The sequence below is a fragment of the Acyrthosiphon pisum genome, chromosome A2 (assembly GCF_005508785.2).
Source record: "Acyrthosiphon pisum isolate AL4f chromosome A2, pea_aphid_22Mar2018_4r6ur, whole genome shotgun sequence".
Classification (NCBI taxonomy): Eukaryota; Metazoa; Arthropoda; class Insecta; order Hemiptera; family Aphididae; genus Acyrthosiphon; species Acyrthosiphon pisum.
The window spans coordinates 47637436-47653783 of NC_042495.1; the positions used below are offsets into that span (position 1 = coordinate 47637436).

General features: G+C 31.0%; 1 protein-coding gene across 3 annotated transcripts in view; it reads right to left on the bottom strand.

The window, feature by feature from the left end:
- Positions 1-16348, bottom strand: part of LOC100161761 (mushroom body large-type Kenyon cell-specific protein 1) — a 125380-nt gene that overhangs the window by 11899 nt on the left and 97133 nt on the right. For all 3 annotated transcript variants that reach the window (XM_029489164.1, XM_001942562.5, XM_008191642.3), the window contains one exon: positions 2548-2735. In XM_029489164.1, coding sequence (XP_029345024.1) covers positions 2548-2709 — 162 coding nt within the window. In that variant the 5' untranslated portion in view covers positions 2710-2735. The remainder of the gene's footprint in view (positions 1-2547; positions 2736-16348) is intronic.

The following is a 16348-nucleotide window of genomic DNA, read 5'->3' on the forward strand; positions in this document are numbered from 1 at the left end:
TGTTTGGTGTTGAGGTAATAGATACTACTACTACTGCTAATAATAATAATAATAAAAATGCTCTAAAAATAGTGGTAGGTATAGGTACATATACTTACATGTTATGTATACCTAATTATATTTATGTAATTTATATTTAACAATATAACCAATAATTGTGGCTTGGTGTGGCACGGTCCGTACACTCAACGGCGGAAACGCTCAGAGTGTACGTATCGGCCGGTGTTGCTAGCTCCCGGATGGGTGACCACCAGGGATTTTTAGCTACAAATCCTTGTCAGTTGTCACACATACAAAACGTGTTCCAATCACAACCGTTCCTCTCCCCCCAGAACAAAAACGGCTAAAGGCCATCGTTGCCGCCTGCAGCCGGGCTTAACTCAATAAAAAAAAAATATAACCAATTGTAGTTTCTATAATATGTTTCCGTAATGATTTTCAGTAGGTAATTCGCATTATTATTATTATCGACTAATGTACTATACACACACGCAGTCTGGTAAATCCACGATCCACAGCATATAGATATATAATAGATAATATATTATAATAATATGGTCGTACAATAAACTATATACTTGTGTTTTGTATTTACAGTGTTTACAATTACAAACGTGCAATGCAAACGCGCGTTGTTTTATTTCAGATCAATACAAATCGAACGAACGAGCGCGTGATTTTCCTTTAACATGATATCCGATTGTTGGTACACGCGTTAGGTATGATATTATATGTACATATAATTTATGAGAATAGAAAAAAAAACGAATAAAAAGACTGCGAAACGTTTCTTTTGTTACACATTATTCCGGTGTTTTACGATTTATGAATAAAAAAACGACCATGAATAATAATAATTTCTCGGGAGCACCTAACCTCCTGCAAGAGGTTAAAAGCAAATGAATAAAATGGTATACGTATGACGACCACGCGAAATGTAGGTCATTTGGAAACGATGACAAGTGGACTCGATCACTTTTATAATATATACGCGGGCTGCAGCCGTTTAAAAGGTAAACGTCCCACTGAAAAACCTCGCGAGCTCCCGCACGTTGCTGTTATACAACAACAACAACAACAACAACAACAACAACAACAACAACAACAACAATAACAATATTATATACTTCGCAAGCCGCATAGTACATTGTTTTTAATTACGGTTGCGAATTCAAAATTAGGTATACTATTTAACTGCTGATTTAAGTACCTACATAGTTTAAACTGCGACTGATGTCCTAAATTGTATTCATATTATGTATAGTGTGTTACATAATAAATTATATTATATTTTACGCCGTACCTGTATAAGTATTGTATTGTCAAAGACATATTTCTGGGAGTTTCAAATTGTGTAAATAGAAATAAAAATCAATGGCCAGTATAACTTCAACATAGATAACTGTATAAGTATATAATAATAACTGTTGATTAATAATAATTGTAAAGTGAAAAACTGAAAAAAATCCTCAACTATTATTTGGTGGAAAAATTAAATGTCAAATAATTTTATAATTATATCACCTAAGTATATTAATAATAATTTATATTAGAAAGCTGTCATTTCTATACTCATATTTACATTTTGATATAAAAACGATGAGCTACCACTGACATTAAGTATATATAATCATTTGCAACTACTGAACTACATAATTTTAAATTAATAATGTATGAGTAGTTATATTAGCTTTTTACTACCTATCAAAAATAAATATTCAACTTGCCAGTTATTAGGTGGTGAATTGTGTCATGGTGATGTGTCAAAAGGCTGTGTTCAATAGATCTGGTTTAAAACCATTAATATAAACATTTTGTATAAATGATAAATATTTAATATTATATGATTATATAATTTGTTGAGCTTATTTAAATACTCACTAAATTTGATTATTAAATATTTAAGTAACAAATGCCAGTGCGCTAAGTATTGTTTTCATTACCTACCGATAATGCCAATTATTGTCAATTTTCATATGCTCACTAAATTATTACATTCAAACTTGGTTAACTCAATCTTTTTTACTTAAAATGGTCGATGACTCGAACTTTTTGACTGGTCCCTCAACTTCGAGTTAATCAAGTTAACGACTGTATATTATTATTGAATCTATACCTAAATGTAACATAATTTAAAATATTCGCTAGTAGCTATATTTAATCTAAATAATAAGAAAATTATAATTATTATATCAATCACCTACGTCTGTTCTGTAAGTATATGGGTGTCTGCCACTTCAATAAAAATTCAAAATGGTTCATATGGTTCATGGGATATAGGAAATTCCACAGTTAAATTACGGGGATACCCTCTTTCTCACATAACTGGATGAAAACCAAATTCAAAAATATTTATATGAAACTCAAAACATCATAATATAAGGAGACTAATACCCCAAGAAGTATACATCGCTTATTACGACTATATATTATACTGTCAGTAGTATTAGAATAAGCAAATGTTTTCCCACAATGTACCTATCTTAAATTCCTAAATAATATATAATATTAGATATAATATTATATTATTTGCTGCAATATTATTACCAGTTCTGCAGGTGAGTGATCCGCTACGCTCAGGTCTATGTTCACATCACACGAACTACACGTTTTGACGGGAACCCATTCTCTCCGGTCCATCAATTCCTCTTCCAGTAAATAATTTTTCGCCAAAATGTCTTGATACTGGTGCCATTTTCTTCTTCCCATTAACTCTTCAGCGATCCTTTCCAACCCTGTAAACATAACGAACGGATACGTTAATATTGTTGCTCACAATATATGGCTACGGTAAACGGTAATACAAATATTAATAATAACGATATAATACAATTGTATATTATTATAATAATATAAGCGACGATGACCGCGGTGGTCTGCGTATCGTGTGCAACGAAAAACGTATTGCACTAATAAAAATATACATATAACACCTCTATGAGCTCAACAGCGACAAACTAGAATTTCCAGAAATAAAATCGGAGCGCATATACAAAATTGTAACACTGCACTGTTATATACGACCTATTTAAGATTTAGACACCAGATATGCATATACTGTGTACCTATACACTGTAACATCAAACACGCATACACTAGCTGCTAGTCATAATATTATATGTTTTATATTGTAATACCTATATGTATATATTATTATGCAGTATACAATTTCAGGATTGTTTTCGACTGATTTGGTCCACAAATTTTATATATTCACTGTTGACAAAAAAATATAATACAATACTATAAATCCGGTTTCATATCACATACGCAAATGATAGTCGTATTCGACAAAAATAAATAACTGTTTTATCGACGGTAATAATAATACAAACAAACTTTTTAAGAATAACTAAAAGGTCTAATTCTATAAGACAATATTATTTACTATATATATATTAACATTATAATATTATATAAACGCAATAGAAAAATAGCCGTTATACGATATTGCAATTTTTTTCTAGGTACTGATACTTATACGATTCTGTTTTTTCGTTCTAATCCAATATAACCTACCTATATAGTATGCTTATCCTATTGCTAAATACACCTGCATATCGACCATATTTCAACGTCTATACCTGCAAAGACGTTGAATGGATTATAATTTTTTTTTTTTAGTACTGGTTACCTATATATTATATATTATTATCTGATTAAATGTAAATATTTCACTATAATATATTACATTACAAACATAATATACATAGGACATTTCAACAATATAATGCAGCTAATATTATGCTATCTGTACTATCTAATGTATCTAGTAACTGTACGTATTTATAACATGCGTATACATGAATAAACGATTACAGAACAAATGATAATGATTTAAATTTGTGGTCTTATCGCACAGTAGATTATTAAATTGTATAATTTTCAGCGCTGTAGATTATTCTGATCAGCGAAATGCTGAAAGGATATATATTATTATTATATTATCTTCGAAAAGAAGTATTTGTTAAAATTTCCACACGAGATTAAACGCATTCCATCATAATATATACGTAATTTGAGTTTATTATTTTAATATAACTTGCTGTTTTCATGGTGTGTATGCATTTGTGTGTGAGAGACACACACATAGAGAGAGAGAGAGAGAAAGATGCTGCTGTCTAAATAGTCAAAATTTGCATAATATTTAAACAAGTAAACAGGAAATATTACATGCGGCGTGTGTTGTGTTACTATAATATACTTACAGGAAAATAAACTGCTATATAACTACTAAAAGTTATTTATATGTATAAACTTAAAAACAAATATCAGACTGTAGCACCAAATCTCGTATGTTTAAGCACATCGCCAGGAACTGCACACATCCAGCCTAACCATTTATTGTATTTTACTTACACAAGAAATAAGAATATATATATTGTATACCTATATATATAACCACCTTCTTCATCATCCACTGTTCCTATCGTGTTGAGACAATATATTTTTTATGCTCAACTTTTAGAAGTTTTCTATTGTTTATACATATTGGCTATTATACATTATAATTCATATATTTAATGCATGTGTTCGACGCGTTTAATAAATCGGAGTATAAGCAAACATTGAAAATAAGAATTAATCCGATATGAATATAATATATAGGGTACCTAAATTCAACTCTAGAAATCACTTATTCATATCGACTACCACCGCCAGAATTACAGTTACTATATAACCCGTTAAACTGTATGTGTATGTTCTGTAATCACTTAAAGAATTTGATTTTTTTATGATTCACCGTGTTTACTTTAATATATTCTTTATAAACTAACTAATGTAGTTAATGCGTATATAATATATTGTGTAACTTTAGCTCATCTTGGCCGTAATTTATAAAATAAAAAATAAATAAATAAATAAAAATAAGTCGAAAGTTGGTGAAGCTCAAGTAGAAGCTTAATTTTCCAACTATAATCTACATTAGATACCTATAATACTACACCTATTATACATTTAACCAGATCGTTCATCATCGATGCTATGCAATGCGTTTTAAACGAATGCAATAATTTCGGATACATAGTAGCATAAATTATACATATAGATATTATAGATATATAGGTACAACATCAGTACCTAAATATGATATACTCAATCGAAGGTGACTATAATAACATAATAAAAATTAATAATACGTTATTTTTTTACTGTATTAAATTTACATTACAATCAACATATAATAATCACATACCACGCGTATAAAATAAATTAAAGTTTTTTTATGTTATTTAAAATATTGTTCAATAACAAAATGACGAGGAAAATAATTTGTAAAACTGCGGGTTTGGGTATTGGCGACAGGTGATAAAATAAGTTGAGCCAAATGCGTTTATTTGCGCACAGTTTATTAATTATAGCTAGGTAAAGTGTTCAATTTAAAGTCAAATCTCGTTCAAACAAAAAATACTTGTATGTAAAACCCAGAATAAAAACTATTTATTTAGTTCTATCCATAATTAGTAAATAACTATAGGTAGGTTGTAGGTATATAGGTACCTACATATTTTATCCTGCAAACTAAAAACAATCGCTGATGTTTAGACTTAAGAATCTATAAAGTGTAGATATTGTATTTATAATATATTATGTAAGACTTGATGATAGGTATAATAAATAATATAGCCAACTAGAAAAATCCCCCACACATGGATAAAAAACATGTTATCTTTTTCACCGAAAATCCGAAGCATCCAAACGTTTTTTCTTACAAATGTTTATATATTAAAATACTAAGACATTTTTATTCTATAGTGGGAAAACGGGCTTGCACATTTGTGTATGGATTTAATTTTGTCGATGGCTGCCAATAAAATAAAAGGTCTCATTAGATATAATATTATATTATCTACATTCTGGCTATATATTGCAATTCTACGTCGAGAGTGAATACACGTATGACATAATTCGTTTACAATAATAATGTTATATTATAATTTATAAGTAGGTATTTATGTGAGCTTGTAATTTGCACCAAAATAACGATAATATGTAATTCGCACCACCGGAGGTATAACCAAAAATAGTTTAATGCAATTTGCACCAAAACGATTATATAAGGCAATATTATATATTCGTAGGTATATCGTAGAACGGTGTGATTATGGATTAGTGAAATAATGACCGTTCAGAAACTGAAATGGAATAATCTGTGTTATTACCTCTCTACTACCGAAAAGTTTACAAATGTACCTACGTATTTTTTTTTTTTTTTGGCTTATTCCGGGCCTTGAAGGTCCATCGCCGCTTCTACTACACCTCTCCACAATTCTCTGTTCTTCGCCAGTTGTTCTCCCTCTCTAATCCCCAGGAGCTTGAGATCTTCTTTAACCCGGTCTGTCCATCGCTGTCTTGGCCTCCCTATCGGTCGTTTCTTATTTGGTTTCCACATTGTGACATCATGTACTGTTTGGCCCTCCGCTCTCCATAGGTACATGCCTGGCCCAGCTTATTCGTCTGCTTTTAAGTATTCCCCACTATGTTTGGCTCGTTGAACATTGCCCTTAATCTGCATTAGTTCTTCGTTCATATAAATTTTCCTCGTTTCTTTTGGGTCCATAGATTCTCCGCAGTATTTTCCTTTCAAATAGTAGTAATCTTTTTTCGTCCGACTTTGTTGATGCCCATGCTCCACAAGCATACAATACTATAGGTCTAATGAGTACTTTATATAGTCTTATTTTTGTATTTTTGGAGATTAATCTTGATTTAAATATAGGTACGAGCGCAAAATAGCTCTTATTTCCTGCAGTTATTCTCCTTTTAATCTCATCATGGCTGTTTGCTTGTTGGTTAACATCTACTCCCAGGTATTTAAAGTTTGTTACCCTTTCGAAGGTACATCCACCGACTACTAACGAATTTTGTACTTGTTCTCTGCGTGATACTATTAAGTATTTCGTTTTTTCTTCATTAACTTGTAGTCCAATCTCTACCTACGTATTATATAGAAAGAATGTTCGATTTGAATTTTTGTGCAAATTATAAACGCATTTCAAAAATGTTGGTGTAAATTACACGTGCTGTATATTATATAGGTTTAAAACACCTATAAATATCGGTAAAAACATGTTTTCTATTGCATGTGGCGACGGATTTTCGAAATATTCCAAGATATCATTCCATACCTCGCTTATACTGCAATATATACCTATTTTATATACAATATATATATATAAAGGTACCAGACGGATCGTCTCGCCGTCGTTTCCAAATACTAATAATAATATATAAATACGATATAGCCATACAGGTATGTAATGTAATTATTATTATTATATTGTATTTGACTCAAGAACGGGGGGAAATAACACGATAATAGGCGTGTCGCGTGATCGTCGAATGTCGGTCAATTCCATACCCTGCCCACACCATCTTCGATGGCTGTATGTACACTGCCTGCTATTTATATATATAGAGGCGTATATCACCTCTACGGCTGTATACATTTTACATTTTATACATTTATTATTAGATACATTACGTGTGCCATATCGTAGACTTCGAATTCGCGCGTGTTCGGGCGGCAGACAGGTATGAATGTAACAAAAAAAAAAAAAAATAGAAAGGAATTGATGACATTCCGTTTACGTTTAATGACATTCAATTAAAAAACTCAGCGGCGGCGGCGGCGGCGCCGGCGTAATGAACGTCGGCGGCGCGCGCGATACGCTCACAGGCAGAGATACGCGAGCTAGAGGCCTATATAACATATAATATATTTTTATTACTATTTCTATTATTATTATTATTATTATGTGTACATGAAAACCGGGACCATGACGACGACCATTTTGAAAATGAGGCGGTGCGTTTGTCGCTTAGCGCAGACCGGTTCGCCATCGATTGGTCAAATCCGATTCAAGCCTATGTACCTATATACGCGCATATTATATATAGGTATATATTGGTACCTGTGTTTACCTGTTTCGGCCGAGGCAGCGTTTCAAATATAATATATATAAGAGTACCTCTGTATAGCGTATAGCGTTTACCTATGTAGGCAGGTACCCGACATCGTGAATATATATGTATATACGACTTCGGTGACCCCAAATAGAATCGGACGGGACGGTGACAGAAGGTATACCATCTCCCACCCCTTCCCACATAACATAACAGTGTTGCGGTTATAGGACATAATATATATATAAACACACATTAAGTAAATAGGAGGTACCTGCACGTCGTATACAATATTTAGGTATGTATATTATACCTAATATAATATATTCTGCAGCAGCGTACGAGGAACCCGCAACCGGTGCCTCATTGTGTGAGAAATGGGGAAAACTATACAAATATAGCAAATATATAGCTATAATATTATACGCGACGGATGTGTTATTATAATATTATATGCTTATAGGGAAAAAACTGGTTTTTTGTGCCGTGTGTTCAGTTGACATCCAAGGATTAATGTAGAAGCCGAACGCCTAGCACAATCGCTGTTCGTCTAAAAACGCCTAAAACGAACATGGAAAACGCGTATACCTAGGTACTTAAAATATGTTATGCGCGTGTGTACCTAAATAGGTATTAAACATACACTCAATAATAGTATAATCTCGCGATTTAATCGTTTCGTTTCAGACCTTCGGTTCTGACTGCGCTGCGGCTTGCGAGTGAAAACTCGTCGATCGGCCGCGCGATTATGTATACATACATTGCTGCTGCTGCTTCTGCTACAACATAATAAATTATACCTTGCGGTAAGGTTGAATTTAGCGTATGCACATAATATAATGTATATTATATTCCGTATGGGCAGGAAAGTCCAAAAGTCCGCAATAGATGACCTCCCCCGCTGCAGGACTCGGGAGCGAGTAAACAATACGCCGGTATAGGTACTTATGAGTTGTACATCAGTAATTATACGGATACAAATATTTCCCTCCCGCCAAAACAATCATGATATTTATAACATATAGGTACTGCAGCTATATTATAGAGTTATTATAGCTATATTGATATTATGTATTTTTGAGTTCTAAAAAGCTTTCCAAATCATTTTTTTTTTTTTTATTGACTTCATTCACCTACAAATCGATTGCGCATTATATATAATATAGGTATTTAATGTTTATACAAAACAAACGCAATAATACAATTAATGTTTTGGTTATAGACCAAATCAATCTCGCCGCATACGGTTCATAGCAATAATAAATAAATTGTCGACTTTGCATAGCAGTCCGTATAGACAGAATTATTTATACGTTTATACACGATTAAAATCATTAAAATTCAATAATATGCTGGAACGAATTTAAATTAGACCATATTATTTTCGAAATTGGTTTATAATATATAAATTAAAAAAGTACATATTATTTATACAAATATATCAAGTTTACTCACAAATTCTCAAATAAATTTTTATTTTTTGATATCAGGTTACTTTAAATTATTTGATATATGAAATTGATATATTACAAAAATACGTATGTGTATTTATAATTCGCACTACAATAACACTAATTGCGATAGATGTGAAATGCGATAAAATTTGTTGTGCATACAAACATTATAATTATTTATAAAAAATGAATCAAAACCAGTAAAAACCAATTTATTTCTAAATTTAATCAAACATTTTTATTTTCTACCATTTTTTTAACGAAATTTGAGCCTTATAAACGAAGTGGTAAGTTTTTTAACTGAATTTTTCATAATGTATTTGGATACGTCCGGACCGTTCCAGACGATTTTGATTCTAACAAACGACTGAACCTTATAAGTACATCCGTGTAAGTCTTATAAGCGGCTTCCACTGTACTTATAATTATTTCGATAATATCAATTAATGAGTAATATTAAATATATTATACTTTTATATGCAATAATATGAAAAAAGTTCATTTTTTTTGTGACTTTAACAATACTACCTTCCTAATTTTGACAATGTATTTAAATCAAGTAAAATTACATTTTTATGCCTTAATATACCATGAAAATATTGCCGAAGTTTTTAATACATTTTGGAATGACCGAAAAATATTCAAAAACATAATAACGACGGCAATGAGATACGTCGAAAAACCTACTTCGTTTTTTTAAATATATTTATCGGTGGCTTTAATATAGATTTTTTCTCAATTATATATTTGAAATTGAAATACAGACACAATAATAAAAGACGATTGACTTTATATTATATACATTATATTTAAGAAATCTGATAATCATTTGTGTGATGTATTGTGTGTATACTATATAAATAGTTATGTAATATATTAAATTTATGCAATTGCGATTATAACTATATATAACTATAAATATAATAACATACCGCGGACGGTATCGTTTGCAGTATTATAGGTATATATTATATAGGTTCATATAGTATAATACGAATAACTACGACAGCTGCACTTAACTATTGTATAAGATGCCCACTTATATTATTATGTAAATCAAAAGGTAAAGGTATGCTTTTCTGTATTCTAAAAAATTCCAGTATCTGTGAAGGATATGTTAAATATTTTTACCATATAGGTTAGGTATACCTATAGCTAGGTACCATGTCTATACTAACTACATATAACATATATATTATAATACAAGGGTCTATATTATATTAATATAATATAAGGAAATAAGAAAAACGTGCATCATCGGCGGTACCTATATATGTATATACGTGTGCGTGTTATAATATTATGCTGATGCGGGGAAATCAATTAAATATTTGTCCAAAATTTTTCGTTTTTATTGGCCCATGGAAAAAGAATATCATTATATATGCCTCATCACCCTGCAGACCGTGAAATATGTGCGTGCGTGGTGTGTCGGGACTTGATGCTCGTACACAAAGAGATGAGCAAAGTAATCATATACTGCTGCAGGCATAAGATATAATTCTATCTACGTGTATAATATATTATATTGTAGAACGCACCGCAGCACATCTTTATAATATATATATACATAATATTATATACCTATTAATTATTATAATGTATTGTATAATATAATATATTATTAGCAGCAGAAGCAGCGAGCTTGGTGTTGATAATGATGTGCTGCTGCAGTGTGCTCCAATATGAATATTATAATATACGTGAATATTATTATACATCAGCTGAGGGTTTGGCGAAACATCAACGAAACTCCCCGGCTTGTGTGTCTAACAATATATTTGCCGACGACGTAGAAAATTGTGAATTTGCCATACAATATAATTATTATAATATCGTCACGCGTATATATATATATAATATATATATAGTGTTCAAAGTTCTGTACAATAGGACATAATATATTACACATACCTATATGGTGCACATATCCATATAATATTATAATAATATATATACGTTATATTATTATTATATATTAATATATTGAATACGAGTCGAAATCGGTTATATTCATCGGTTTTGTATTTTCGAGTTAATACTTGAAAAGTTGAAAAAAAAACTCTTATGCCTTCGCGTTAAGACCGACCATGTAATGTGTATACACTGAAGCCTCACACGCATCGTCGTCTGTATCTACGCGTATAATATACAAACAATATTATACACTTTTATAACGCATATTGGCTTTTACTACTGCACATCATATCAAATTAAATGTATATATATACACACACGCACATCGTATAATAGTCCATTTGGAGCTCAGACGCGTTCGTATATATATAGAGGTTTGGTCGCGGGAAATTGGACCGTTTCGCGATTACATGGCGAAACGTTTCGATAATCGTTTCGTCGCAAAACAGCAGCCACGGCCGCGGCGGCAAGGCAAGGCGTGCATCGTCGGCCATGCGATTTTATATTGCGCGGTGTATAGGTGCCTATATGTAATATATAATGTCATATATATATATATATATATATATATATACTATTATACTCGTATATATACGCGCGCGCCCGGGATCGCAGCAAAAATATATATAAAGTGAAGGGGGAGAGAAAAAACAATTTTAGTCACGTAGTTAATTGTGAAAAAAATAAAATATATATATAAACATATACCGAGAGCAGGCGAAATTGCTTATCAAGAGGTGATGCAGAGGAGGCCCCTCGTACATATAATACATATTATAATATACGGTTTGCGCGCGCGCGAGATGAATAGACTCGCGTGGTGTATGTGTGTATATAGGCTGCGGAGTGTATTATAATAATAATAATATATGTGTGGTAGTTTATAAAGCATATATTATTATTATTATAGGCGTAGAAGATATGTGTGCGTGTATTATTACGTAGACACTGCACAAATCTGCACCCAAGTACCTAAATGTTATGTATATAATATACTATATATACAATGTTTAATTCTGACGAGGTGAACGTGTGTGTGTGTGTGTGTGTGTGTGAATTATAAAGACGCACCCCCGTTTGGTGGTGTGGGCGGAGGAGTACGTGTACAAAAAAAACTGTTAGCGTATATTCGCTATATATATATATATATATATACTTTATATTTCTATTTATTAGAATAGAAAACTCGTGCGTTGAGCTTTTATGGCGTTGTCGACGCATTTTAGTACGACACACACACAAATATCGTCGTCTCCTTCGCGATATGAATTCGACCGAATACCGGGTACATAATAAAACACGCGCGCGTATGAATAAATAATAACGAGAATTTTATTTAGCATGGGCAAAATAAATGGAAACATTTTTTTATGTAAGTGTAAGTGTGCGTGTGTGTATACCAATATAACACGTGAGTTAATAGTTTTTTTTTTTTGGTATACGCATTTAACGCACTCGTTACGGTTTTTAATTAACAACAAATATCAATAAGTGTACCTGTATATATTACGACGTGTGTATGTTATAATATTGTATAAAACTAGTTAAACATTTTACAAATTGTGGTTAAAAATTGGTTTTAGAAACATATCTATGTGCGTAGTAATAACATTTTTTAATTGAATGTTTGAACATAACTCTCGAGATTATATTGTATGAATGACAATTAATAATTAATATTGCTAGACCCATGAGCTTGAGTGGTATAGTAATATATAATATTCTAATAAATAATAATCGTTAAAACAAAAATACAATGCGTTATATTATTATCGTACTTTACGATGATAAACTGTGGTGTCAAATCAAACAGTATAGTAATTGATCTATTTGATCGAATTTAAGACAAACTGTCCAAGCGGTGTTTTTAAATAGTATAAATCACCCATAGTTAATTTTTACTAACGATTTAGACGTATATTATGTGCATAATAATAGGTTAGGCGTAGGATAGGTTAGGTACGGCGTATGAAAATGTAATCCATATAATATAATACTAGTAATATAATATATCTATTACATATAGGTAGGAAATAGGCATCTGTATTGATCGTTTTCGGTAATTATTTATGTTTTAAGTATTATATAATATATAAACCAAATACTACTCACTTACTCACTCATTCATCGTTACATCTCAAAAACTACAAAACGTACGAACTTGAAATTTGGAATAACGGTTTCTCTAATGATTTAGATGTGCAATAAGCAAGGATTTTCCGAAATTCGCATTTTAAAGAGCTGGTCAAATAGGGATCTTGAGATTCACGGAAGAAATTGAAACTTTTTTTTTGTATATAAATTATTGTAATTGGTTGCAGATCAAAATAGTAATAGTAGAAATTAGTATTAATTATTTTTTTTGTATATGGTTTTTCGGCAGATCGGGTAGTAGCGTGCATAAAATCGTCATCATATTATGGCCACCAATAAAGAAACTATATCTTAAAACCAAATAAATGTGTCTAGATTATAATATAGGTACTCAAAAACTACTCAATTGAATTTGATGAAAATCTCGAAGATTGTTTTTAGAGATGTCAGAAAAGTTTAGAGAGTATTTAGTTTAAGCCACGTTAAACAATATACCAAGTGCTAAATCCAATCCGTGACTTGCAGTTGCCCATCTAGGCCGAATTATTTCACAGAAGCTACGAGGAGTTAATTAAGAAATTCGCTAGACTTAACCGGTTTAAAATTATCCCACATCATCCCGCACCGGGATAATGGACCATGTAAATGATATGGTCCAAACATCCCGGTGCATTATTTTTCACACCGGTTTAGTCTAGCGAATTTCTAGAATAGGTACACATACGCCGATTTGTCCGTGAACTTGAGGTACCTACACTAGAACTGAGATACACTCAAACCAAAATACACCTATACGGCTATACAGCTTATATACTATATAGGTCTTGTCACAAAAAAAAACTGTACACGGGCGAAGCTAGTATTGAGCTAGAACATAAATACTACTATAAATGCTACTACTATAATAGTACTTATATTGTGAATATAATAAATTTAAGTATTAATTGCTCTTTAAAAAATATAGATAAGGATATATATAATATGAATATATATATATGTTACGTGTATTTGAACTTTGAAGCATCCGTCGTAAACTCTGAAATGTTCATAACAATATCATCGGCCAGAACAAAAAGAAGCGTTATCGCATATAAACAAAATATTAACTTTTAATGCCATTACTACAATTGAACGCGTGTAAGTAATCTAAAAATTTGGCAATGTTCAATCATTTTAATTAAAAGTACTTATACCTATCATATAAATGTGAACAATAATGCCAATAAATATTATAATCACTCTTTGTTTTTGGCTAGTATGCACATGAGAGTTATTTGACGATTCTTTATCTAATAACAGTAATAACCGAACGAAATTATTTGTGTCTTTATACATGTTATTTTAATTGATGAGCTTTATTAGTATAATGTTTTATACGAAGCAAATAATGCAATATAAATTATAATGTATTGGTAGGTATAGTAGTTGCCTACTAAGTATGTTATATATGTAATTATATAAATTAGTACATAATATAAAAAAAGTAATAACAAACAAGTATAATACATTGGTCTAAAATATATCAACGTAACTAACCATGGTTATATATAGGTATATATAGGTATATATAGGTATATATAGTGCAATAGTGCATCATATTGGTATAATATATTGCACAGCGCCACAGTGGTGTTGGTTATCTGCACACCACCTATATACCTACTACCTAGTAAGTAGTAACTGTTTCACTAGGGTCACGACGAAACCTTAGCGAGTTAAATAAACACTGCTGACGAAAGGATTATAATAATACGTAAAATGTGCTAAGAAATAACGTCATATTATTATTTGTTTGACGGGAATCAAGAAGCATTATATTACAGTATAAATTTTAATTTACGGATATAAATTTTAATTCCTTGTCAGAATATTTGAATCTGAATAATAAAATTATTCACGCATGCAAATATAACATATATTTATAAAATAATAAGATGTAAATTTTTATGTGTACCTAAGTATATATACGAATTAAAAGCCAAACCTTAGTCATCTGCAAGTCCAAACATAATATTTAAATTGCGCGGTTCTGAATATACTATCAACGTGTATTTAAATAGCAGCGTATTGCAAAACTTGAAATTCACTTAAAATAATAATGTACTTATTCGAGTTTAATCGATATACAGAATAATATTATAGTATACCATAGAATAAATTATGCATCATACACCAATATTGTGCATCGTTTTAATTGGTACTGATTTCAGCGCTGCTATTGTCGAAATTATAAATATTGACCTTTATATAGGTTACCGCAGTTACAACAATAATTATAAATCCGAAAAAAATCACAGCCAATATACATACATCATATACATATATATATATACGTATACGTTGATAGTTATATCGGCAGCTCATATTCGGTTAGCAATAATATAATAAGATGTACCTATATATATATAATACGTAACCTTCGCGAGTATATTATATTGTGTTCTTTTGATTAATTTGCACATCGCAAATAAATCACTTTAACGATAAAATGAATTTGTTTGGCGAAAATAGGTTTCTTATCAGTATATCGAACCTTACTTATGGCATGCATATATATATATATATATAATATTATTATATAATAGACCTTTTTAAATGCCTAATACAATATACACATAGTATAATGCGTTATAATAATAGTTACTATAGTTATTACAGTCAATATACCTCGGGTAAATAATATCGTAGAAAATGCACGCGCACAAACTGCATATTAATATATTGTAATATATAGTCCGTATGTGTATACTGCCAAGACAGTAAGATGCACTTTAAGAGTAGGTATAGGTACAATTAGGAATATTATTGTATGCACTCGAACTGCAGTGTATACGAGCGCATACATGTGCAATAATAATACGCATAGGTACCTCTACAGGAATAATATTATGTGTCGAGGTTTTTGACGGTGCAGCTATTTGTTGCGTCGAAAAGTTGTATATTGTTAATTGCAACTGTGGTTGGTTGTTGCTATT